The sequence below is a fragment of the Macrobrachium rosenbergii genome, chromosome 21 (genome assembly GCF_040412425.1).
Source record: "Macrobrachium rosenbergii isolate ZJJX-2024 chromosome 21, ASM4041242v1, whole genome shotgun sequence".
Lineage (NCBI taxonomy): Eukaryota > Metazoa > Arthropoda > Malacostraca > Decapoda > Palaemonidae > Macrobrachium > Macrobrachium rosenbergii.
Window position 1 is genome coordinate 11,512,313 of NC_089761.1, and position 27,208 is coordinate 11,539,520.

General features: G+C 40.6%; 1 protein-coding gene across 1 annotated transcript in view; it reads right to left on the minus strand.

Moving 5' to 3' along the window:
- The window catches only part of LOC136849390 (dynein axonemal heavy chain 7-like), a 270,971-nt gene that overhangs the window by 73,841 nt on the left and 169,922 nt on the right, over positions 1 to 27,208 (minus strand). The window contains 6 exon segments of the mRNA XM_067122742.1: positions 3,937 to 4,187; positions 4,572 to 4,751; positions 4,991 to 5,126; positions 5,263 to 5,479; positions 17,476 to 17,706; positions 18,038 to 18,192. Of these exon segments, the coding sequence (XP_066978843.1) occupies positions 3,937 to 4,187; positions 4,572 to 4,751; positions 4,991 to 5,126; positions 5,263 to 5,479; positions 17,476 to 17,706; positions 18,038 to 18,192 (1,170 nt within the window).

Sequence of the window (27,208 nt, forward strand, 5' to 3'; positions counted from 1 at the left end):
CCTTAGGTTGGAGGTCACCTCTAAACTAACTGGTAAGTTGACTCTCCACACCACAATATCACGTTCCCAGTTACAAAAATGAGCAAGGAGCAGTGAATCCTGAAACCTATTCGGTCTAACATAGCAATGATAAAGCGATAGGGTCTTAAGTCTGAGGGAGATGTGTCTGAGACCTCACTCAAAAGGAAATTCTCAGAAACCCTAGTGTTACCTTATGCAGCTACATCAAACCAATGAGAATGGTTTTAGATTATACGTATATTGCTGTGGCACACCCTTCCCCATCCCTTATTAAAAAGGAGTGTGGAAAGAGCTAAATCTTATCAGCCAAAGCTCTGGGACTATGTGCTCAATTGAGTAGCCACCTGCATCTTAGCCAGGTCCAGCAAGTACTAGGTTCAAGCTGCTGCCTCACACAGGGAGGAAAGAAGGAAGAAGGAAGAAGGAAGAGAAGCCAGCCACTCTACCATTTGACCCCATCCTTATGCCCTCAGTTGAGATGCTTTTCTGTCCAAATGAGTTTGGATGACAACAAAACCTACTCACTACAGGTCCCAAGGAGGTGGGCAACATCCCTCAGGCAGAATGAGGTAAAAGTGGTCCCGTGCTTCAAACACCTGCCCTTGCTACATGTGCTACTGAAAAGTTACTCTGAAATGCAAAGGACAGATCCATCATGTACTCTCAACTTAAGTGTATGACTGTTTAATTCATGGAAAAGTTGCAAGCTCATCTGATTACAGCATGTGGCCAGAGAGAAAGGATGCCTCTTGTGCTTGCTGGGCTTGCTGGTACCAGCAAAGAGGCACTGATGATCTGGTCTAGGAGGTCGGATCTTTCTTAGGTAACACCTATGGCCTACATGGGCATAGAAGACTCTTGTCCAGACCATGAGTAAAGACCTGGAGCAAGGAAATCAAAAGTTCTCATGTCTTGTCAAGAACTGACAGGTTTTGGATTTTTTGCCAAAAACCCAAGAATTAACAAAAACAAGGGAGATTCCCAACCTTATCTATGCCAGATGAGAAGAAAGGCCATGTAGCTCACCAGTACACTTCACAGAGTCTAAGGCTAGCAAGACGACTGCCCTACATATGGGATCTCAGTCCTAGGCCTCCCTCAAGGGCTCATACAGTACCTGAGTTAGAACACACTACCCAGGGAACCTCCCGTTTCTCTGCCACCTTGTCTAATGACCTAATAGGCATCCCTATTTGTGGCAGCTGAAACTGGGGACTACCAACTCAGCATCCCCCTCTCCTCTTCTCCCCTTGCCTCCTTTCCTAGCCAAAGACAGAGGAGTAGGTTCAAAGAGTTAGGAAAGATACTTGCCATTTCTAGAGGAGGAAGCTGGAGTTCCTTGTCAGCAAGTGTGGAGGAGAACCCCCTCCTCAAACTGGACAAATAAGGCTTGGCTGGCCCTTTAGGCTTGACCATGCTTCCCTTTGTCTCCCATGGAGACCTGAAGGAGACCACACAATGGATCAAGGTTATCAGAATGCATTCTCTCAACTGCCACCTCAGCTTACTCTTTGGGAGGCATAATGAGGAACAAGCAAAATACATTACAATGAGTGAGCCTACTCCTAGCTAAAACTTGTTTGGTAAAAACACAGACATAAGGTGCTTATACATCTTCTGGCAAGCCAACCTTCCCTGATGTGTCAACAGCAGTAAAGCAGCCTGCCTAACTGCTGGACAACAGGGAACCTACTGATATATAAGTCAAACTATTAGTCTGATCAAGACACCACAAGCAATCAGCAAGCACAGTAGTTTGACGAACTGCCTTGCCTCCTCAGTGAACCCTACAGATGGGCTCAATAAAGAAGCAGTGGTCACTTCATATCATATAGCTCACACAGGGTCAATACAACTCTGCTGAAGTTTCTGAAACGAGAAACCTTTAGTTTTTAACAGATTACTTAAAGTAGTAACTGAATTCTCTCCTTAAATAGAGGGTGACACCAGTCTGTTATTCTTAGACCAAGAACATGAGCAATTGGGCTCAACAGTACCCACTGCCAAATAATGATTCAATGTAGCCTCATAACTGCTCAAAATAGTAGCCCACATTCACGTAGGCTTTTGTATGATCAGCTGAAACCAAACTAGAAACAATGGATTAGTGCTCACTGGGAACACACAGTGTGTTTGCCTGATCACATGCACATGGCTCACCACAATACTCAGCAGTATTGTAATGCAAAAATCTTGTGCATTAATCTTCTGCTGCACGGGCACAATGCATATACTGAGTACATGTACACTGGGAGTTCTCGGCAAACCAGGCATCACCCAAGGATTCCCACAATCACTTGCATACAGGAGAGGATAACTTGTGAATGGGACAGGGTTCTGAACTATATTCACCTGTCCTGTGGGGCTCCCTATGATCAGTGAAAGCAGACCTAGTAGAGACCATGGGAAACTGGCGCAAGCTCTATCACACAAGAGCACCTCTGCAGCTTGTGGCAAACCACAAGCAGGTGCTGAACAAATAGGCACAAACAATTGTCCCAGCATCTGTGGTTACCATACAACAGAGGCCTGTAGCATGTGAACCCATCCCCATGAGCATGGTCTGAGGACTGTGTGTGCACTGAGCAAGGGGATAGTACTGACTCTACCACATATATTTCAGGAGAAGCACTGGTGTAGGAGCCATGGCAGTCCTGTCCAAGGTCACAGGAAGACTCATGGTATTGCTCACCCTATCTGTTGGCGCGTGATCTGTAAACTGTGCACACCAGGAGCAAGAAAGTAGAGGTGACTTTACTACACATGCTTCAAAAGTACGGGTGTATGAGACACAGGTAGCCCTGTCTAAGAAGACAGAAAGACTCAGGTACTGAGCGCCAATGCCTGCATAAACATGATCCAGGGACTGTCCACACACCAAGCACTGGCTCTATCACACATTTAGGCAAAACAAGGGTGGAGGAGACACAAGTAGTCCTCTTGTCCAAGAAAATACAAACTTAGGGTACTAACTATGCTCAATAACCCCCTTGTCAGTTCTGCCTATAGTAGGTGTAACACCAGGTGACCAACCACCATCATCCCCCTTCGAATGGGAGAGGCACTCACAGCACATTAGGATTTTTTGTAAGAGGTCTTCTTGGTCTTCTTCTTCCTATGAGAGGCAGTGGAAAGAGAGTACAAGGAAGAGGAAGAAGAAGAGCTTGACAACAAGGAGGAGGAGGAGAAAGAAGAAAAACACTCGTCCTTCACTTCACTCCTAGCAGTAGCAGTAGCCATGACCAATGCTGAGGAACCATCTTCCAAGGGAAGGACAGTCCCTATCAGAGGCTTAACAGCACTGAGCATTGAGCTCCTTAGCAGAAGCAGAAACAGCAGACAAAGCAGTCAACATGGTAGGGGTAGGCGAAGGTAAAGCATGTACATGCACACCTAACTTGCCACTAGACAAAAGGGTATAAAGGTCACTCACCTTGCAAATCGTGATCCCCTGTAATTGAGAGATAGTTGCACATGTGGGAGGAGCAGGGAGAGGTTCGGAGGCAGGGAGGAAGTAACAAAAAGTTTCTCCTTTTATTCCCAAACCTTTTCCTATGACAGCTGCAGAAGGAGTAGTAATGGAGGGGACAGGAGAGGAAGCACCAAATAACCTCACTCATGCCCTTCACACCACCAAAATGTAAGTTCCAACTTGGCAGTCAGATGGAGCACAACAAGACATTCACTTGACAGTAGCTGAAGAAAAGGTACTTGATGATGGCAGGTAAATGGGGAATTCCCACACTCAACCCCCTTACCACCAGTGAACTACCTTTTCACCAAGTTTCAATAACCTTTTCCAACTCCTGCTAAATAATACTCCTACAATACATGATGACTTGTATTTCTGTAGGAACAAACAAATATTAACTGAGAAAGCATCCTGTCCTTTCCAACAAATTTTTGTGCTTTAACCTTCTTCAATAGTAGTACGAGAAATGACATTTTGTAGGATAGATGGAGGATCTGCTGAAAGGTCAAGCAACAGAAGAGGTATAGCCCTGGGCACACAGTGAGCAAGGGCAGCTTCAAGTACAGTCCCAGCCGAGTCCTTGGGTGATGGCATGTTCATATCCTGCTCTCTGACTACTTCCAGTCCATTGACTGCTTCATGTTGCTGAATCCACCTGCTTCCCAGTTCATCGGGGTCAACTAAAAGTGGCCACCTGGAATCACAATTTCAATTTACCAATGGTTTTTATTCAGTAAAATGGTTCTACAAGTAAATTGTTATGCAGACATAGCAAAAATTATATAAAAATTTATATACATACTTATTTACCTATTCAAAGTTCAAACATATCCATAGTCTGATGATTCATTCAATTAGAATAATGATAACAATGAATTTTCATGGATTTGAAATACTTTTGTCATCTAAGTAATAAAAAACAATAAACATTACTCCTCCCATATGCTGTATTGATTTTCCAGGTAAGCTTTCAAGTGCTTGATTGACAATCCAAAAACATACATTATATTCTGTGTTGTTTTACATAATTGTTTGTATACTTGAACAGAGAAAAAACATGGCGTGCTCTGGTACTAACTTAACGGTGTGTTTAATGATGGTTGCATTTTGCAAAGAGAAGCCATCAGTAGGTAGACCTTCCAGTCCCCAAGCACGGATGTGAAGAGCAGGCGTCAAAAATGACACCAAATTAAAAGGTACGGAAACTTCAAGTTCGGATTCTTTCATGGCACTGCACCATTCATCTCGCAGTCTGTCTCTGTGAATTTATAGTGGGAAAGTTACACTACCAATAAATAAATAACACTGAGATTACACACAAAGTTTATCCTCAGTGTATTTCATAAAAATATACATTCAATAAACAAGGAAGATGTTACTCTAGAAATGCAATAAAGGAATTTCACATTTTCTCAGATACAGTTTTCACTCATTTCTAAAACAGACTTTACACGAACTTCCCATATTCAGTTCATCACTGCTATAGTTTTTGCCTACCTGATTTCAGGTTGATAAGGAGCCAAGTAGGCCAATGATGCTGCAGCCATCAGTGTATCTCCTGGTAGCCGTAGGAGGTCATCTGATGCAGCTTGAGCAGCAGCCTCCCAACGTTCCTTCTCCCCACCTAGTCCACCTGTGAGTAAATTAATTAAAGCTTACCAGAAAACACAAGAGAAAACAAGAAATAAATTTCCTCGAACTACATCATGAGGAGAAAAAAAATCCATAGCATCATAACATATCACATGATTTTTTTTTTTCACACTCACTTATAAGTTTCTGAGCTCTGTCAAGTTTGAGACCACAAAGCCTTTGTTCATTCTCCAGTTTTTCCTTCTCTCGGCAAGATATGGAAAACCGGCGTTGGAGAATCTCTAATTTATCCTCCAGTTCCCTTAGCTCTCCTCTCTTGGCTTCCACTTCTGCCATCCTTGAGGAGAGTTGTTCTTCAGCCATTGCTAAGCGCTCTCTTTTGGGGGCCACTATCTGCAAACAGTTTTGGAATACACGGTAATGTCTTTCTCTCACATTTTGCCTCTGGCATGGGTAAACATTACAGGCAGAGAATTTCAACAGAGCAAAAGTAATTTTGATTGAAAGCAACAACTCTGCTTGCACATCTGATTTTCTTCTGTCATGATAAAATCAAAATATTTTTAAAATTAAACAAATTTTAATGCCTATATACATACATACATACAAACATATATATAAATATATATATATATATATGTATATACATATATATATATATATATTACGTATATATATATACAGGCAGTCCCTGGTTATCAGCAGGGGTCCCGTTCTGACCATGTGATGATAACCGAAAATCACCAATAACAGAAAATCGGCGATTTTCGGCACTTTTTCGACGATTTTTGGGGCTTATCGGCGCCGAAAATTTCTGAAAATTGCCGACTTTTTGTTATCAGCGCCTTTGTTAGATATATATCGGCGCCAATAAGCAGAAATTGGCGATTTCCTGCACCGAAAATTGCCGATTTTCGTCGCTAGACAAGCCCCGTAAAACTGGATCGCCGATAACCGGGGACTGCCTGTATACCTGTGTGTGTGTGTGTGTGTGTGTGTGTGTGTGTGTGTGTGTGTATATATATATATATATATATATATATATATATATATATATATATATATATATATATATATATATATATATATATATATATATATATATATATATATATATATATATATATTATATATATATATATTTTTTATATTTTTTGCATGAATATTAATAATGCATTGCCACTGCCTATGAAACTGTGCGGTCATGTGTTTTTTCGCTCAGCAGTTTCGCAGGTGCCATGAATGCTTACTTCAGTGCCTTGCTGTTTTGATGTTAGCTTCTGTTCCCTTAGAAACTGAGAAATTCTTTTCTTTTGAAATTTAGTACATATCAGCATTCTTGACCATTGACCCGTACTGTATTGTGTGTACCGGAATCTTCCAATGTAACATTATGGAACTTTTCCCAGGCGTGGTATGGGCGCAACCCAGAAGTGTGCATGCTTGGTTGGTCACTGTGTATTTAGCTGGAAAAAAAAATGATGTAAAGTCTTTCATTCTGGCATGATCTTTGGTAGCACTCACTTGAGCTGTGAAACTTATCTTTTTGGAGATGGATTCTCCTGTTTGCCGAAAGTGAGTACCGAACTCTTTTGAGAACTATTTATTATTTGTACTCTGTATTTTTACAGGTCTGAGCAAGATTATGTTTCCTTTTGCTATCTGACTTTATGTTTTTCTGTGCCCATTTATCTTTTATATGATTTTTTTATTAGCTTGTTTATTTATGCTATTTTAATTAACTTTTCTGGTTATTTATACGGGATGTTGTTCTTTTACAGTGAGTCATCTGTGAACTCCTGTCAATGGACACAATGCTCTGGATTAATGAGCATTTAATGAGAAGTGGTGATCATGCTGTTGAACTGACCAAAAGACTGTTTTAACTTGCATAAGCCTATTTGACTTCTGTAGTGGTAAAATGGTGGGGAACTTGGTCCATTTCGAGTGGCTGAAGCAAAAAGAGGAAACAAGAGTTCTTGTTCTTCATGAAAGAACTGGTTTGTCTAGATTAACATATATCGAAGATCAAGAGAACAATGTAATTGCAGATGACAGCTTGTTTGCTTGTTTTTTGGGGGGTTTGTTTTTCTTCTCCCTTTCTTTTTCCTGTTTTATGAGGTGTTAGATCGATTTTGGTGAATTCAACTTTTTTTCTAGGTCATGGTTTGTTAAGTTGTGTAATACATTCAGTTTTCTAGCACGTATGGTTTTGTGGTAGTAGTATTAGATGGACAGTTTTCAGTTAGTACCTGTTGGATTTAGAGACAATTGTTTGTTAGTCCATGACAGGTATATTTTGCAATGACAATGTTGGGTCTAGAGTTGATAACTAGTTTTCATTGACCCACCACATTACTGACAAGCATATAAATGCACCGTTTCCTCATGGGAGCGCCGTCAGAGATGTCCTCAACAATCCATAGCAGATGTAGGCCGATGTGGGGGCCATAAGCCAAATGCTTTCATCTTTTGGGAGAATCCACAGCCGTTTGGATGGTAATGGGCATGGTTTCTACAGTTGCCATCGTCCGCAAAAGGTGTTCAGTTCTTCACTGAAGATTCTTACGCAGCAAGTACATACTTAACACAGGCCTGTGCAGTGGCAGGCCATACAGGAGATTATGTCACAGTCAGAAGTATCATATGTGAAGAGATGCGTTCTACGCCAAACTAACAATGTTAATGATTTATTTCATAATAGTTGCAGCTCTGATGGTGGTGGTTGTTGTTTTTTTTTAGTTTAAATATGATAGACCTTTGCTGCCCAAGGACAAGCAGCCTTCATATTGGTGTATATTTTTTATGAGATTTTTGAGCCGGCCCTGAGTGAACTTATATGTTATGCATATAATTGTGCCTGGAACAGGATAGTCCCAGGGTAGGTGGGGACAAGCTTCTATTAAGTATGTAGACATTGTGTCATGTTTGCTTTGGACAGGTATGTCTGTTTCAGTGTTTCTACGGGTGCATTGAACATCAAGCTGACAAATTGCTGGTGTATGAAAAAAAAACTCAGAATTTTGGTTTGCGTCTAGATATGGAGAAACTTTGTTCATGTGACCGGAAATAGACTCGGCTTTATTTCATCACCCACTCGGAGGCTAGAAGATGTTGCTTGAATGAGATCATATGTTATCTCAGCAGATGAGCATCCAATGACCCTTCGAGATCTACGCTGGCACATGGCGATAATCTTGTTCTGTGACTGGAAAATTCTTGTGCCGAGTGATGGGTTTTTCCATTGGAACAGATTCGATGGGCGTGATTCAGGGAGCGTGAGTGCATCACCGCACATCTAGCTGGAGAGCAAATGTGTGACAATCATTCATTTTCACCTGATCTTTTGTGAACGCTCATTTTGAGCAGTGAAACCTTTTGCGTGGGAGATGGATTCTCCATGACTGTTGAGAGTGCATTTTAATGGACCCATGGTGGAATTTGGAATAAGGATGTTCAGGTGTAATGAACATTCGAAATGGTGCATTTTACAGCATATGATAATGACAGAGTTTGTGACTTGATTAGTGACATTCATGTCGAAACAACTAAGACTGTTATGGTTAATTAGGTGATGACTGATATGTATTTTTCGTGGTAATATGATTTTGGTCTTTTCATTTGCTTTAGCTCCCGCTTTGTTTTAAGTTCCGTTTTCTTTTATCTATTTTCCAGTCTTGTTTCTGGGAAGTCAGATTTTATGATTCATACTTTCTAGACTAATTAATCTTTGATTAGATTTTTGAATAAAGGTTTATTTTTGTATCTCAGCATTTGATTTAGTGGCCTAGTTAATTATCAGATAAGATATATATATATATATATATATATATATATATATATATATATATATATATATATAGAGAGAGAGAGAGAGAGAGAGAGAGAGAGAGAGAGAGAGAGAGAGAGAGAGAGAGAGAGAGATGAACTGAGTTGCTTACATCAGTTAAATAATTAAAAATATCAATAATAGAGTATGTATTATGTATATTTTTCTATCAACCACTTCCCCTTTCTATCTATATATCTATCCATCTCTCATCTTTGGCGAGAGAGAGAGAGAGAGAGAGAGAGAGAGAGAGAGAGAGAGAGAGAGAGAGAGAGAGAGCACTGAGTGGGTGACATGTATTTGACCAAGGGCCAAATACAGTACAGGTTGACCATCACTAATCCGGCAATCAGTAGTCCGGAACAATCAGTAATCCGGTACAAATTTCGGCTAGAGTAATTTCTAATGTTTCCGCGCTGATTTTCAAGTTTCCTGGGTCGCTGCGCTAACTCGCTTGCTGGCCGCTTCGATTTGGTGGCGCAGTGTGCTGCATCAACAAACTGGTAGCCTAGCCTACATGATACTGAACTCCATTCACATTATGCAGTATTATACAAACATCAACATAACAAATGTGCATCTTTTTCATGGATCTTTTAAAAAGTTATGCTTTACTACATTGTTTCCAATTGCGTATATTCTCATATTGCTTTAGTATTATAAATTGCGATCAGTGTTTTTATTCCGGGAGCTAGCAAGGAGTTATAACACATCTCGAGTACAAAAGGTTTGAATGTCATAATCGTTAGTATATCCCTAGGAGGCACCAGTATGGCGATTCTTAAGTTCTGAATTTGGTGCGTTATATAGGGGGCGCTTCTTGAACGCCCCCCAAAATGAGCTTTGAATCACATTCTGGAGTACATTGACCAGACTGGTGTCAAAAGTTACGGTTTGGAAGCCTGATTACAAATGAAGTGTTCTTAAATACCAAATTTGGTGCAAAATCCATTTAAGAATGGCCTAAGATGGCGCTATTTGTGAAGTTTATATCACATGTTGAGTACATGGCTCAAACTTGGTAGTATTATCCACTAGAACCTACAGATCAAGAATTGATAATTCTTAAGTGATGAATTTGGTGCAAACCTTGTTTAAGAACGCCCTAAAGGCGACGCTTCGTATGACTAATCTATGTCACGTCTTAAGTACATGAATGAAACTTGGTGGACCGTGGAACCATACTTTGGACCTTACTGATCAAGAAAAGGTAGTTCTTAAATGATAATATTTGTGCAAAACTCATTTATTAAATTGACAATATATTCCGTCCCTACATTAAAACATCAAAACTAATCAGATATGAAGTATTAAAAAATTTAAACAGTATTAGAAAATTTAGTCTCCAGCATATCTTCGTGAAAGATATCTTCTGCTGGGCATAGCTAACTAATGGTTGTGGATAATATACATAAAATAAATTCTGCAAAAGTACGTATGTCATAATTTGTGCTGATCTGGTGATGAGTACTGTGTGTATGTAGCCTAATGAATATTTTCTGATCCTTCTTAGTTCGAGTCTAAGTCATCCCCATCAGAACCATTCTCTTCATCAGATGATGCAACCTGCATATCAGCTTCTGCCTCTTCCTCTATTTCTTGAAGTTCCGATTCTTCCGGGACAAGACTTTCTGGGAGCTGCTCTTCATAGAACCAAATGGGTTTGTACTCACCATCTAGTAATTGCCAGCCATTTTCTTCTGTTGGGTGCTGGTCGAGATCTTGTTTATCTGCAGCCGCCCACATCTTTGCAACGAATGATGCTCGCTTTATGTGGGCATTGACCTCATCCTCACATGGTGCAAGCCCACTGGCATCAATGCCAATCAAGTTGGAAAGCAAATTCTTTCCTCTCTTCGGTCCATAGGTCTTCATGAACTTCTGAAACCTGAGGTCACCAAAGCTTGTAGATTTTTTTGCACCATAGATTTCTGCAGTGAATCGGAAGAGGGTTGCTTTGGTTGCATTAGAAACAAGTGCAGGCCATGTCATATCTGTGAAAGCACGCTGGTAGTCAGGTGTTTTTTCAAGCAGCTTGAATGGTCATAATTTGCCTTTTCTTACAAAGGATGAGGTGTAATCTGATCCAGTAAAGGCGTGAAAAGCAGGCAATGCAGCGCAAAGCCCTGGTCCAAGTTCATGATGAATTGCAGTCAGATTTATGAACCGGCAGTTGTTATTTGCTGCAGTTCCAACATCCATCAAAGTTTGCCCTGGAACTTGTTGCAATGGCACAGGAGTATCACAGCTATATCTGTGTCAGATGCTCTGACTACAATGTTGCTGTTGGCATCGTCATTGAAGAGTGAATGAAGGCAGATTTTTGTGTCGGCCTCCTCATGGTTGTTGTGTAAATCCTGAACAGTTGTTCGTTGTATCATTCTGTCCTGAACTTTGAAGTGGTAGCACTCACCTGGAACATCTAAAATTACTTCATGTTGACCAAGAATGTCTATATAGCAGGGATGCTGCCATTCATTGGCGAGAAACTCTGGTAGCTGTTTTTTGAATGACCTAGACTTGAGAGCATCATTAAGGTCTCTTGGAACTCGTCTCTGCTCAGGCCCAGTGATGACAAAAGTTCTGCCGTCAGCTTTTCTCCTATCTCTTTCAGAGTCCTTTATGGATGGCTGTGGATAGTCATCAAAGATAATGTGGACAGACTTGGCTTGGCTTTGAAGGCACTGAAGAAGAATGCTCCTTGCAAGTCCCCATAGGTTTGGGGCAGGTTTCTTGGTATGCTGTGCAGAAGGAATTGTCCATCTATAATGTACGAATTTATGGTTGTTGGTTTACCATGATCTTTCACTCAGTCTTCCAGAATCCCAAACAATGCACTCTTCAAAGCCAAGCCAAGTCTGTCCACATTATCTTTGATGACTATCCACAGCCATCCATAAAGGACTCTGAAAGAGATAGGAGAAAAGCTGACGGCAGAACTTTGTCATCACTGGGCCTGAGCAGAGACGAGTTCCAAGAGACCTTAATGATGCTCTCAAGTCTAGGTCATTCAAAAAACAGCTACCAGAGTTTCTCGCCAGTGAATGGCAGCATCCCTGCTATATAGACATTCTTGGTCAACATGAAGTAATTTTAGATGTTCCAGGTGAGTGCTACCACTTCAAAGTTCAGGACAGAATGATACAACAAACAACTGTTCAGGATTTACACAACAACCATGAGGAGGCTGACACAAAAAAATCTGCCTTCATTCACTCTTCAATGACGATGCCAACAGCAACATTGTAGTCAGAGCATCCGACACAGATATAGCTGTGATACTCCTGTGCCATTGCAACAAGTTCCAGGGCAAACTTTTGATGGATGTTGGAACTGCAGCAAATAACAACCGCCGGTTCATAAATCTGACTGCAATTCATCATGAACTTGGACCAGGGCTTTGCGCTGCATTGCCTGCCTTTCATGCCTTTACTGGATCAGATTACACCTCATCCTTTGTAAGAAAAGGCAAAGTACGACCATTCAAGCTGCTTGAAAAACACCTGACTACCAGCGTGCTTTCACAGATATGACATGGCCTGCACTTGTTTCTAATGCAACCAAAGCAACCCTCTTCCGATTCACTGCAGAAATCTATGGTGCAAAAATCTACAAGCCTTGGTGACCTCAGGTTTCAGAAGTTCATGAAGACCTATGGACCGAAGAGAGGAAAGAATTTGCTTTCCAACTTGATTGGCATTGATGCCAGTGGGCTTGCACCATGTGAGGATGAGGTCAATGCCCACATAAAGCGAGCATCATTCGTTGCAAAGATGTGGGCGGCTGCAGATAAACAAGATCTCGACCAGCACCCAACAGAAGAAAATGGCTGGCAATTACTAGATGGTGAGTACAAACCCATTTGGTTCTATGAAGAGCAGCTCCCAGAAAGTCTTGTCCCGAAGAATCGGAACTTCAAGAAATAGAGGAAGAGGCAGAAGCTGATATGCAGGTTGCATCATCTGATGAAGAGAATGGTTCTGATGAGGATGACTAGACTCGAACTAAGAAGGATCAGAAAATATTCATTAGGCTACATACACACAGTACTCATCACCAGATCAGCACAAATTATGACATATGTACTTTGCAGAATTTATTTTATGTATATTATCCACAACCATTAGTTAGCTATGCCCAGCAGAAGATATCTTTCACGAAGATATGCTGAGACTAAATTTTCTAATACTGTTTAAATTTTGTAATACATCATATCTGATTAGTTTTGATGTTTTAATGTAGGGACGGAATATATTGTCAATTTAATAAATGAGTTTTGCACAAATATTATCGTTTAAGAACTACCTTTTCTTGATCAGTAAGGTCCAAAGTATGGTTCCACGGTCCACCAAGTTTCATTCATGTACTTAAGACGTGACACAGATTAGTCATACGAAGCGCTGCCTTTAGGCCGTTCTTAAACAAGGTTTGCACCAAATTCATCACTTAAGAATTATCAATTCTTGATCTGTAGGTTCTAGTGGATAATACTACCAAGTTTGAGCCATGTACTCAACATGTGATATAAACTTCACAATAGCGCCATCTTAGGCCATTCTTAAATGGGTTTTGCACCAAATTTGGTATTTAAGAACACTTCATTTGTAATCAGGCTTCCAAACCGTAACTTTTAACACCAGTCTGGTCAATGTACTCAGAATGTGATTCAAAGCTCATTTTGGGGCGTTCAAGAAGCGCCCCTATATAACGCACCAAATTCAGAACTTAAGAATCGCCATACTGGTGCCTCCTAGGGATATACTAACGATTATGACATTCAAACCTTTTGTACTCGAGATGTGTTATAACTCCTTGCTAGCTCCCGGACTATTTGTTTTGGGAATCGATATCGTGGTGTTTATTTTGCCGCATTTGACTAAGTTCAAAGCGCTTTTCTTGCTTCTGGTTAGCGTAAATGAATATGGATACTTTATTTATTTGGGACAAGGATATTTTTCGTTATACAAAGTGTTTTTAAGTCGAAATATAACTTAAATACGTCTCGTTGTGAAATTAATTTAGCTATTTTTTCTTTAATATGTGACATTCTCGGGAATCGCGGCTGGCCGTTTTGGGGGAATGTTTGTTTTGTGTAAAAAAAATCAAGATTCCGTTCGCTAATTTCTCTCGATTTCATCATAATACGAGCTTTACATATTTATCTTTTATTGGCGTGAAAACAGTAGTAATTTGTATTCTTTCATGCCCAGTAGTTTTGATTAAAATACATTCTCTCCAGTTTTATTTACGGTCGAGTTTCATCCATGTTGCCGATGCACGATAATTTATAGTCATTAGCAGCTTTAACATTGTTTTCTCTGCTTCAGCTACAACTTGCAGCTTAAAGTTACTGTAGCAGTATATTTCCCTGCCGATCTTTTCTCCAAAGCGAATAAGGGTATAGTGTAAAAAATATATCAGTCCTATTGTACAGTACTTAACGTCATTTGTAACATAACTACAGTAATTGTGTATTACCGTACGATGGTTGAAATACAAGCACAACGGTTGTTATCCGATACGATTATTAGCAAAACAACAGTTTCCCGTTTGGTTGTTTATGGCTGTACGCATTTACGCATGAGTATAACGTTACTAACAATACTTTTATCATTCTCTTTTACTTTTTTAACTAGCAGATGGAATAAAGAGATGGAGGAAAAGAAGTTGGTCTATTGTAAATTGGTCTCTCTCGCTGCCTGCGTGAAATCTAAAAATATTTTTCCTAAATATTTTCGTATCGGTATTAATTGCTAACCCCATTGTAAACTCGAAATATCGTAAGTCGAATTATCGTAACTCGAGCACTACCTGTATTTGATAAATGTCTTTTCTTTATTAACCAACTTATATTGATTTATGGGATACTTTAATTTTAAGATGAGATGCTTAGCTACTGGGTTTCGTGTATTCTAGCCTAACAAATGGCTAATCCGGCAAAATGGCTAATCCAGCACCCTCCAGGTCCCAATCAGGGGCGGCTCGTCAATAGGGACTGTGAGACTGCAGCCCCCCCAGTGGATTTCTAGGATTCACGAAAATAAAGTTAATTTATTGATGTTTGACTATCATTAACATGAAAACACCTATTCTCATATATTTATATGAAAAAAATTACTGCAAAACAATGAGGAAGTACGTAAATTATTTACTATTTAATGATACGAAAGTGGGGAGAAGGGGGGGAAGCTTCCTGGGCAGTATGGAGAGTGGACTGCCTCCCATGCAGTCTTGTCTCAGACGTTGGTGTGACGGTTGTTGTGAATGGGTGTGGAGCGCGGGGAAGGGGGGGAGGCTTCCCAGGTGGTGTGCAGAGTGTGGACTGCCTCCCACCAGTCTTGTCTCAGATTGGTGTGATGTTATGTATGTTTTTGCGTCGCTCTTATTTTTGATAGTGTTTAGCAATTTGCCAGGGATGATTTTAAAATATTATTGATCAGTGATGGCTTGTGCTCAATTTTAATTATCATAGATGTTGTAAGATCACAGAAACATCGTATAAAATAGTATTTATTCTTCTTTTCACAGGTAGGCCTAGCATTATTTTGCAAAATGGCACAAGAAGCAAAGACGGTTTCTTCATTGAAAGAACTCAATTTTTCACAATTAACAGCCCTCCCATCAATAACAGTCACGAGCCGCCACTGGTCCCAATGATGCCAGATTAGTGATGGTCAACCTGAATATGTAATAGGATGATACTTTAAGGTATATTTGACATATTTGACAAATTACACCCACCCCCTCGTTCCAAAACTTTTGGACAAGATTGAGAATAATGTGAGGGAAAAAATTTTTTGGACACGATTGGAATAAGATGAGGGAAACATGATTTGAACTAAAATCTTACCAATTCACTATATATTTTCTTTACTGAATTGATATTTTGCTGTGTTTACACTGATATTTGAAAATTAGTAAATCATTTATTTGTCATACAAAACATATAAACATACATACTACATATGCAAAAAAATCCTCTCATCTCAGTAAGAGAGAGAGAGAGAGAGAGAGAGAGAGAGAGAGAATTATTATTTTTATTATTTATTGTTATTATTTAATCTTAATAAACTAAATATGAATATTTGAAAATTAGTACTGTAAATCATTATTTTATCATAAAATGTTTATGTAGGTACAATACAGTATTTAGTCATGAAAATAATATGAAAATACAGAATATTGCTCTATGAAAAAATCCTCAAATAGGCGAGTTTCCCGCAAATAATTTATAGATAGGTTCCACAGAAAAATCCACAAATAGGGAGTCTGCGAATTGTGAGTCCATGAATAGCGGGGGTCGACTGTATAATATATAATCATTCATATATATATATACATATATATATTACAGTATATAGTAATATATGTTTATATAAATTTATATACCTATATATATATATTTTATATATATTTATATGTACTTATATAAAAACAGTTTACCCACATGAGCTCTGGGACATAAGGATACATTGTACCTGGTCACAAAGCATTGGCATAAAGAAAGAATGATTAACTTGTATTACAGTCAGCTCTGGGTCACCCCTGGACAAGGTATAAAACCAATGAACCTCCCTTGCTAAAGTGTAGCTTTAAGACTTTGTGGAAGGCTATTCAGTCAAAGGCTAAGGAACCTCCCTCACTTCCCCCAACAAACAGGCACAATTGTTGACACATTAGGTGGGCAGAAGATGATTCTAAATATCTTCCAGCAGAAGCTAGTTATCTTACCCTGGAGGTGGTTCCACATAAATGGAGGAATGGCCATTCCATATTTACTTATATTTTCTGTGGACTTAGCCCCATCATGACTGCTAAAGCTCTCAAAATGGTGGGCACTGCTTCTGAAGGACAAAAAAACCCACTCCGTCCTGCTGAGGCGACCAGGTTGCTAGAACGTCATTATCAGTAATGTTCAAAGGAGTCACCTGGCTTTCGAATTATGCAAATTAAAATTATGTTGCATATTTGACGAATGAGAGCAAATATAGATTTTTTTCAAGATACTACAGCCCCCCATGATATCTCGCCTCACAGTTTCTTAAAGGGTAAAAATGTCTACCACCACTGATAAATAATCAACGTTACTTGCTCATAAATCACCTTTAATGACATGGTGGCAAGTCTTACAATGATATAAATTCCCTCCCACAAAAAGGACCATTTGTGAATATTATATCTTTTCCATTGCTAACAATGTTTCTCCTCTAGTGCCTGGTTTTAGTAGCATTATATAAGAGTGACCTTTCTGATAAAATACATAAAATTATTAAACCATCAATAACAAGTTAGCATCCTGGCAACAGCACACGTCCCTAACCCACAGAAAGAAGCCACTGTGAATAACACAATTTTCTGATTCCAGTTGTGTTTTCCTTCCACAGTTTCATGAATATATGACTGTACTATCTATTGGACAACTACTGTACAGTAATAAGTGTTGTAAGTTTTCTTCTACTTTCTACCTTGCATGTCTTTGATAAGCCTCTTAATATATAATATATGATGCACGAAAAAATTCTTGCATAGGATGTTGTATAAAATTCAGCACCAATCTTACCCCATTAATGTGATCGTACGCTGCCATTGCTCGCACCCACTTGCAAAGACCCTCGGCTGCACTGGAGGCCTTGGCCACAGCTGCAGGATCGAATTCAGGAAGCTTCACATATTCTTTGTTGATTTTGTCCATCACTCCTTCAGCAATGTTGTCTTTGTCATACTCACGAAGTTGTTGCAGGAAACTCAGATCACCCAGGAGGCGTTTGCTAGGGCCCCAGTAATCTAAAGTCTGAGAATTAAATTGGAATTAAAATTAATTTCAAATATTTCCTCTATTTTCTTTTTCTATGATGAGCTAAATGGTGAGTTTTAGCAATGAAGAATGCCATAGCAGGGTAATTATGGCAAATCTTTATGATTTTCTCATGCAGCAAACTACAGCACAATATAATGAATGGCTTTTATGAAACAGTATTAATAACCATAACATGATAAATTTCACAATTTTTATATCCTACAAAATATTGGGTAATTGTTCTTTGAGAGAGAGAGAGAGAGAGAGAGAGAGAGAGAGAGAGAGAGAGAGAGAGAGAGAGAGAGAGAGAGAGAGAGAGACTTACTATTTTAACAGAGTTGCTTTTCACTTTTTCAGGCTTGACCTCCAGCATGACACAAACTGCAGCCATCACTAATTTAATAGCATTTGGCGGGTTCTTCATGCTCTTCACTACAGTGATGTCAGCAGGCTTTAATGTATTGAGGGCTTCAATGGCCTCTAAAGCAAAAAAGAAAATAATGAAGATAAGGGTCTGTAGCTAAGATATGTTACTGTTTATTCTTTTTTCCCTTAGAGTCTTACTCCAACAATGGCACTCTTTGAAACCTGCAAACTCAATCCATCCAATATATAATAATCCATGAATTCTGAGATTATTTTTAAATGGTATACCCCATACTACCTGTCAAATCCACACTGCTATAACACTAAGAAAAAAGGCCTCTTTAATTTTTCTTGACCAACTTCATTGATATATCAATGTATTTTCTTAAATATTGTGTATTCAGCACAGCAGTCCATTCCTCTAACCAACCACGAATTACCTGAATATGGATCAACGATGCAGGTAAACAAAGTAGCTAATGGCGCACCTAGTAGATGGTGTGTAAGTGTAAAGTCCCCGCTCAACGCATTCTCTGTAGAGAATATCCCATTTTCTGCGGTGCCTTTTCATCGACCTAAGGTCGATCAGAATATATACTGTATTTATCATCATAATTGTAAACTGTATATATGTTGTCTTTCTAAACAATCATGTTTTATGTACAAGTAACGAGTTATTTATGTTATGCGTCAGACACTGTTGATCACTTTGTTCTCTGTATGAACCTGTCCTGTTTTTGTAAGGAATTAGTTTGACCTCAGGTCACCTGTAAATCTTTGTACCAGTGGTCTCTGCAAACTACACAGACGTCCACATCCCACTTTATAAGCAGCTCGTTTTCATCAATAAACCAGCAGTACTTGTCTTCCTGCTCATTATTTCGCACCTCTCTCACAGTGATGACCCCCAGAGTGGTTCCCAGAAGACATTACCGGACCCAAATGGCGACTAAGTCTTGGCCCAATGAACCTAATCCACACCCCTTGCAGACTAACTACGGTGCTCTAACAAAGCGTTCGGGCATTAACCGACCCTCATTGGCAGGTTGCCAGCGTCATTAGCGGACCCACACAGCACGCCCCCCCAGCATGTATTGGCGTGAGTGTTCCCACACACTCCAAGTGAGAGCGCAAAAAGAGCATGGACGCAGACATTCCCAACCATGTACAAATTACTGCGAACCTCTCAGAGGCAGACACCTCCCTTTCACAACCCCCTCCCACGTGCACCTCCACACCGGTACTGCCGCCCCATGCAATGACCCCCTGGACGGACCAACCAAAGACGGCTCTTAACATAAGGCTGCCGCCATTCACCAGGGAGAATGCAGTGTCTTGGTCCTACAGGGTTGAGGGGCAATTCAGAATAGCAGGCCTGACTGACGAGGTGTTGAAGGCGGACATCACCATTAATGCCCTCCCAGAGGAGATATATAAGAAGATCGCCCCTTGGTTGATGACGACGTCAGTCCCCACCACCTTCCAAGAACTGAAATCCACTCTCGTCGAGAGAGCTGCCCGCGCCCTCGACCTCGCCCTCAACCCCCAGCAGGAGGGAAACCTCTTGGAAGTGTGGCATCCCCTCCAGGACCTCTTCCTCCTCCCTGAGACTGACAGCAGTGGCAGGCGCAAGGAAATCAGTTTCTCGAGGGAGATCTTGCTGCGGCAGCTACTGCCAGAGGTCCGTGGGGAGATCACGGACGCGTAAACCCTGCCGGTCGAGGACCTAATCAGGTTGGCGCAGCAGCTGACGGACTCCACGAAGGTGGCCAAGCAGGCGACCACGCCTGCACACTCTGCCAACTGCTTCCTGCCGGAAGACCCCACCACGGAGCCCGTCAACTCCGTTGAGCAGAAAAGGTCGTCCCACCAGCAGAAGAGGGAGGGGCCGGGGCTATGCTACTTCCACCGAAGGTTCGGGAGAGCCGCCTGGAGGTGCAAAGCCCCCTGCCCATTCTTCCTTTCAAAAAAACAGAGGAGGCGGCAAACAACCCCACAGGCTGCTGTGGCAGCAACAACAAAAATACCCAGGGGCCCCTTACCATTAGGGTTCTACATTCGCGACGCGATTTCCGACAGGATGATGTTGGTCGACACTGGAGCCATGGGTTTGGTGTTTCCACCTTCAGGAGAGGACAGCAGACAACTGCTGGACCCAGGACTACCTGCCTGGCGGCCGAAAATAGGTCCTCTCCTACGGCACCAAGCTCCTGTCGATCTCCATCCTTGGCCGGAAGTACAGCTGGGAGTTCATCATCGTGGATGTCAGGACTCCATTCCTGGGGGTGGATTTCCTCGCCCACTTCAGTCTAGCAGTCGACATCGGCCGCAAATGCCTACTGGACACCCAGTCCTGCCAGTCCCTGCCCTTGTCGCCAGGCCCCAGGGAGATGACCGGGACTCCTGCTAAACACAGGATATACCACTATATCAAGACAAAGGGACCCCCGATGCACGCGAAGTTCCAATGGCTTCCCCCGCAGCGCCTTCAGGAGGCCAAAAAGGCCTTCGCAGAGATGGAAAGATGGGCATATGCAAAAAGGCTCCCAGCCCGTGGGCCTCCCCTCTTCACATGGTGCAGAAAGCGGACAGCACCTGGAGGCCCTGCAGCTACTACAGGCGGCTGAACCTGGCAACAGAACCAGACCACTATCCCCTGCCGAACATGCAGGACCTGATGGCCCCTTTCCACGGGGCCAGGATATTCTCCAAAATGGACCTACTAAAATCTTATTTTCAGGTCCTAGTAGCGCCGGAGGACATCCCCAAAACCGCCATCGTCACACCCTTTGGGTCCTACATCTTCGCCTCTCCACCTTCGGCCTGAGGAACACGGGCGCAACCTTCCAGAGCCTGATGGACAGCATCTTGGGGGACCTGGACTTCTACGTCTGCTACATCGATGATATCCAATTCTTTTCCAGATCCCGGGAGGAACACCTGCGACACATCCAGAAGGTCCTGCAGCGCCTGCAGGAAAGTGGCCTCGTCGTCAGGTTTGACAAATGCACCTTCGGTGTCGAGAGGGTGGAGTTCCTGGGCCACGAGATATCCCCAGAAGGAGTCCACCCAATGTCGTCGAAGGTTGAAGCCGTTGAGAAGTTCCCCACCCCTACCTCCATCAGGGCCGTACAAGAATTCCTCAGGATGGTCATCTACTACAGAAGATTCATCCCGGGGATTGCTTACACCATGCCCCCCTAACGGAGGTCCTGAAGGGACGTCCAAAGACCTTAGTGCGGGGCCCCGACCAGTAGAAGGCTTTCCTCCTGACGAAGGCCGCCCTCGCCAAAGCAACATCTTTGGCCCACCAGGACCCAAGCGCTCCCCTCCAGCTGACGATGGACGCCAGCAATGTCACCTGCGGAGCCATCCTGGAACAGGTCATCATAGGGACCCATCAGCCCATCGCCTTCTTCAATAGGAGGCTAAACCCCGCCTAGTCCCACTACAGCACCTTCGGCTGAGAACTCCTTGCAGCATACCAGGTGGTACAGCACTTCAAGTTCCTCCTGGAGGGGATGCCCTTCACAATTTGGACCGACCACCAGCCGCTGGTCCACACCTTCACGAAGCTGTGCAATGCATGGTCCTCTAGGCACCAGCAGCACCTCGCAGTCATCGCAGAGTTCACCTGCTCCATCAAATATCTCCCCGGCAGGAAGAACCCGGTAGCCGACGCCCTCTCAAGGATCGAGATTGATTCTGTACAGCTCGGGATCGATTACAAGGACCTTGCCCGCGAACAAGCTGCTGACCCTAAGACCCCAGCCTACCGTACAGCCGTCACGTCGCTGAAGTGGAAGGACATGCCCTTCAGCTCAGGAGGATCAACATTACTGAGCAATGTCAGTACTGGACGCCCCCAACCCCTGATACCCACCTCCCGATGTCGGCTGGTTTTCAACATCATCCACAGCCTATCCCACCCCTCGGGAAGGACAACAGCCAGACTGCTGATGGAGAAGTTCATCTGGCATGGCATATGGAAAGACAGTGTACGCAGTGTCAGACAAGCAAAGTGGGACGGCACACTGAATCGGGGGTGGGCGAATTCCCCCAGCCAAAGAGACACTTTGGGCACATCCCCCATCAGGAGGAGCCAGATACCTTCTGACAGTCGTCGACCGCTCCACCAGGTGGCCCGAAGCTATGCCCATGGAAGAAGCCACCTCCAGTGCATGCGCGGAAACCCTCCTCTCCAGCTGGATCAGCCGGTTCGGTGTCCCAGATGACATAACGACAGACAGGGGACCAGCTTTCCTGTCTGAGCTGTGAACCGCCCTGGCACATCTAATGGGGACCACTCACCACAGCACCACCACCTACAACCCCACAGCCAACAGAATGGGGGAAAGGTTCCACAGGTCTCTGAAGGCGCCCCTCATGGCTCGTTGCTCCTCTGAAAACTAAGTACCAGCTGCCCTGGGTCCTCCTCGGGTTGAGGACCGCCCCCAGAGCCAATGGCCACCCCTCCTCAGTGGAAAAAGTCTACGGGGAGACTCTGGTAGTCCCGGGGGAACTTGTTGCAGAGGACAGGGATGACAAAGGAACGCAGAGGCTTCGAGATAGGGTTGGAAAGTTCGCCCCCTGCCAAAAGACATTCACCAACAGGACGCCCCCCTTCATGCCCCCCAGGCTGTCCTCCGCTGCCCACGTCTTCATCAGGGACGATGCCGTATGCCCACTCTTGACTAGACCTTACAGGGGACCTTTCCTTGTACTGGAAAGGAACAAGAAGGCATTCCGAATATCCATCCATGGGCGGGAAGACTGGGTGTCAACAGATCGTCTAAAACCCGCATACCTGGAGGGGGGCAACGGAGGCAGACCCCAAGATCTCCTGCGGGATGCAGCAGCCCCTCAAACAACCCTGGTCGCAGGAAGGAGGCGAGGGCATCCCCAAAAAACCCAGAAACCTGACAGAAAGACACCCCAACAAACCACTGCAGAGGACACCAGGGAAGGTGACCACCCTCTCCGTCTTGAAAAGAGAGGGCCTTCATCGCCCCAGCAGATACCTGGTAAAGTCCCTGCTCAACACGTTCTCTGTAGAGAACATCCCGTTTTCTGCTGTGCCTTTTCATCGACCTAAGGTCAATCGGAATATATATTTATCATCATAATTGTGAACTGTATATATGTTGTCTTTCTAAATAATCATGTTTTATGTACAAGTAACAGGTTATTTATCTTATGTGTCAGACATTGTTGATCACTTTGTTCTCTGTATGAACCTGTCCTGTTTTTGTAAAGAATTAGTTTGACCTCAGGTCACCTGTAAATCTTTGTACCAGCCGTCTCTGCGAATTACGCAGACGTCTGCATCCCACTTTATAAGCAGCTCGTTTTCATCAATAAGCCATCAGTACTTGTCTCCCTGCTCATTATTTCGCACCTCTCACATATGTAGCGCGTATTAGAGGGGGAAGATAGAACATATGATTTAATCTTTTTGCTCATACACAACAAAGTATGCAGTTGATTCTAAATCTAAATAGATATGAGAATGAGGTTGTTAGGAGATCAGTACCTCCCATACAACACCATATCAACAAAAGTAATAAGTTCACAAGGGCTATACACAAAGCACTTCTGCATCTATTTCTGGAGACCATGACTGCAATACCTCTGCATCTATTTCTGGACACCATGACTGCAATATTAGTTTATATATTTTGTTGGACTGAGACATCCCACCAGACTAAACCACTATTCACAGAGGTGGCCGGTATCTGCACACTACCAGCTCACAGCGGCATATAGGAAAAAATTTTCCATCTGCTTACGTTACTGAGTCAGTTGCCACAAACTGCTATAGAATGCCAGTGTTTATTATATACCTAAATGGTTAGAAAATTAGGTTGATATTACTCGGTTAATTTTTTTGGGCAAATGTGCCATTTGCATTTTTATCTTTTCGACTCATAATGACCCATAAGTTTATAAATCGTAAAAAATAAAATAATAATGAAATTCAGTAAGAAGCATCTGGTTATATTGTAAGTTTTTATCTGGAATGTTTTCATGGTAAACTTTACATAAAGATAACATACCAGCAGATGAGCGAGAAATTAATTTTGATTCAAAGACATGTGTTTATTAAAATTGGTCCAGATATCCTTGTTTTGAGCTGTGTTATCAGTGTTAACACTTACATAAAAACAACATTTCATTTTCCAATAAACTTGAAACCCATATACACTATGCCTGTTTATCAAATAGGATGACCCTATAATACTGTCTTTTACTGTTTGAAAAATATAGACTAAAAAAGTAGTAATGACAGTCAATAATGTTTATATTCATATACACACATACATATATGTACATATATATACATATATATACACATAAATATATATGTATATATATGGTATATATACATATGTACGTATATATGCTTATATTATATATATGTATATGTATACAAATGCATATATAAGTATATATACAGTATATACTGTACATATATATATATATATATATATATATATATATATATATATATATATATATATATATATATATATATATAGATATATAGATATACATATATATATATATATATATATATATATATATATATATATATATATATATATATATATATATATATATTTATAGATATATAGATATACATATATATATATATATATATATATATATATATATATATATATATATATATATATATATATATATATATATATATATTTATAGATAATAGATATATCATATATATATGTATTTATATACATATATATGCATATATGTATATATATACTGCACATATATATACATACATACATATATATAAATATATATATATATATATATATATATATATATATATATATATATACAGTAATACCTCGAACTTGGGATTCAGTTATACAATTCACAGACACACAATTTTCATTGGAACCTAACTAATGGTCATACACAAGTTTTTCACAGACACGCAAACATTTGTGAACACTGAGAAACCTAGCAAAAGTGTTTGTTTAATTTTTTTTATGTAATTTATAAGTTTTAAGCCTTTTATGTGTAAATTAAATAACATTAAATATTATTAAAAGTAATAATTTCTCTCTCTCTCTCTCTCTCTCTCTCTCTCTCTCTCGCTTTTAGTGAGATGAATTTTTATGGTACATGTATACAGGTATTTTTATCTGTATGATACATAAAATTTTTACCTAATAATAAGTACTAATTTTCAAATAATGAGATTAATAAAATTAAATAATAATAATAATAATAATAATAATAATAATAATAATAATAATAATAATAATAATAATAATAATAATAATAAAAATGTAACTACAAAATTCGTATTATTTTGAACAAACAAATTATTTCCTCATCTTTCGTAAGAAGAAGGTGAAGGCAAAAGCTGTCAGACATGTCATTTAGCCCTGTAACGCCGACTGGACGTATTTTACCTTGACAAAAGTTGTCTATCGGGTGCCAAGTGGACGTAAAATACGTCGACTACAAAAAGTTTTTTTAAATATTTGCGGAAAAATACTTTTTGACCTCGTTTGCGAAAAATTTTAAATCACGCGACTTGAAGGATGCTGGGAGTTCACGGATCACGCTGTTGTTTTGTTTACAAGCGTGACCCAGCTGCACTGCATGCGCCATCAATTTCTTTCTTATCCCAAAAGAAAACATCAGCTAACTCTGCTGAGAATCTCAGAAATTCTTTAGTCACTTTGTCGTAATTTTTGCACCGTTTTCTATCAGCCTTTACATAAAGTTTTATATATGAAAATGTACGCACTTTCATGTAGAATACAACAAAAATAACTCATGGTTGTAGTTTTCATCAATTTTGACATATTTTCATATAAATCACGATAAGTGCCAAAATTTCAACCTTCGGTCAACTTTGACTCGACCGAAATGGTAAAAAAATGCAATTGTAAGCTAACAATCTTACATTCTAGTAATATTCAATCATTTACCTTCATTTTGCAACAAACGAGAAGTCTCTAGCACAATATTTTGATTTATGGTGAATTTTTGAAAAAAAAAATCCTTACGTCCGCACTAACTCTGCTGAAAATCTCAGAAATTCTTTAGTCACTTTGTCGTAATTTTTGCACTGTTTTGTATTAGCCGTTACATAAAGTTTTATATATGAAAATGTGCGCAATTTCATGTAGAATACAACAAAAAATAACTCATCGTTGTAGCTTTTATCAATTTTGACATATTTTCATATAAATCGCGATAAGTGCCAAAATTTCAACCTTCGGTCAACTTTGACTCGACCGAAATGGTCGAAAAATGCAATTGTAAGCTAAAAATCTTACATTCTAGTAATATTCAATCATTTACCTTCATTTTCAACATACGAGAAGTCTCTAGCACAATATTTCGATTTATGGTGAATTTTTGAAAAAAACTTTTTTTACGTCCGCGCGTTACGAATTCATGCATCATTTTGTGGTAATATTTTCTCTGTGTTGCTTTGATCGTTTTACAATTTGTTATATACCAAAATCATCGCAATTTAGTGTACAATACAACAAAAAAATAGCTCATTAGCTTTAACCATTTTGCTCACAGCGCGATTTGTATACAATTATATATGAATATTTTTTTTTGCGCTGTCATATATTCCAATATTTATATATGATAATGATATTTTTTTTTCATTTCTGATGGTTGCATACTAAACTTCAGGCAATGAAAAAAAAGGAGCCAAAAATGAACTCTTAATCTTAAAAACTAAGAGTGCTGTGATTTTTTGAAAAAACTTTCTTTCCACTTCGGCGCTAACTCCCAAACCCCGCCGGCATATGGCAGACACTTTTGTAAATAGAGGCTCGGCGTTTAAGAGTTAACGTGACAAGAAGAGGTGTTACTAATCGGTGGTCAAATTTTTCATGTAATTCTGTGTGTGTGTGTGTCCGTAATAATTCATAAAAAATTTCACTCTCTTTAGTAAGGACAACTGTTATCGCTCTCTCTCTCTCTCTCTCTCTCTCTCTCTCTCTCTCTCTCTCTCTCTCTCGTTCGAAGTTAGCCAACCTACATATTACAGTACTGTCTCTGTATGTCTTTAACTGTACAGTAGATAATTTTGAATTGATCTAATTTTACCTATACCGTTTAC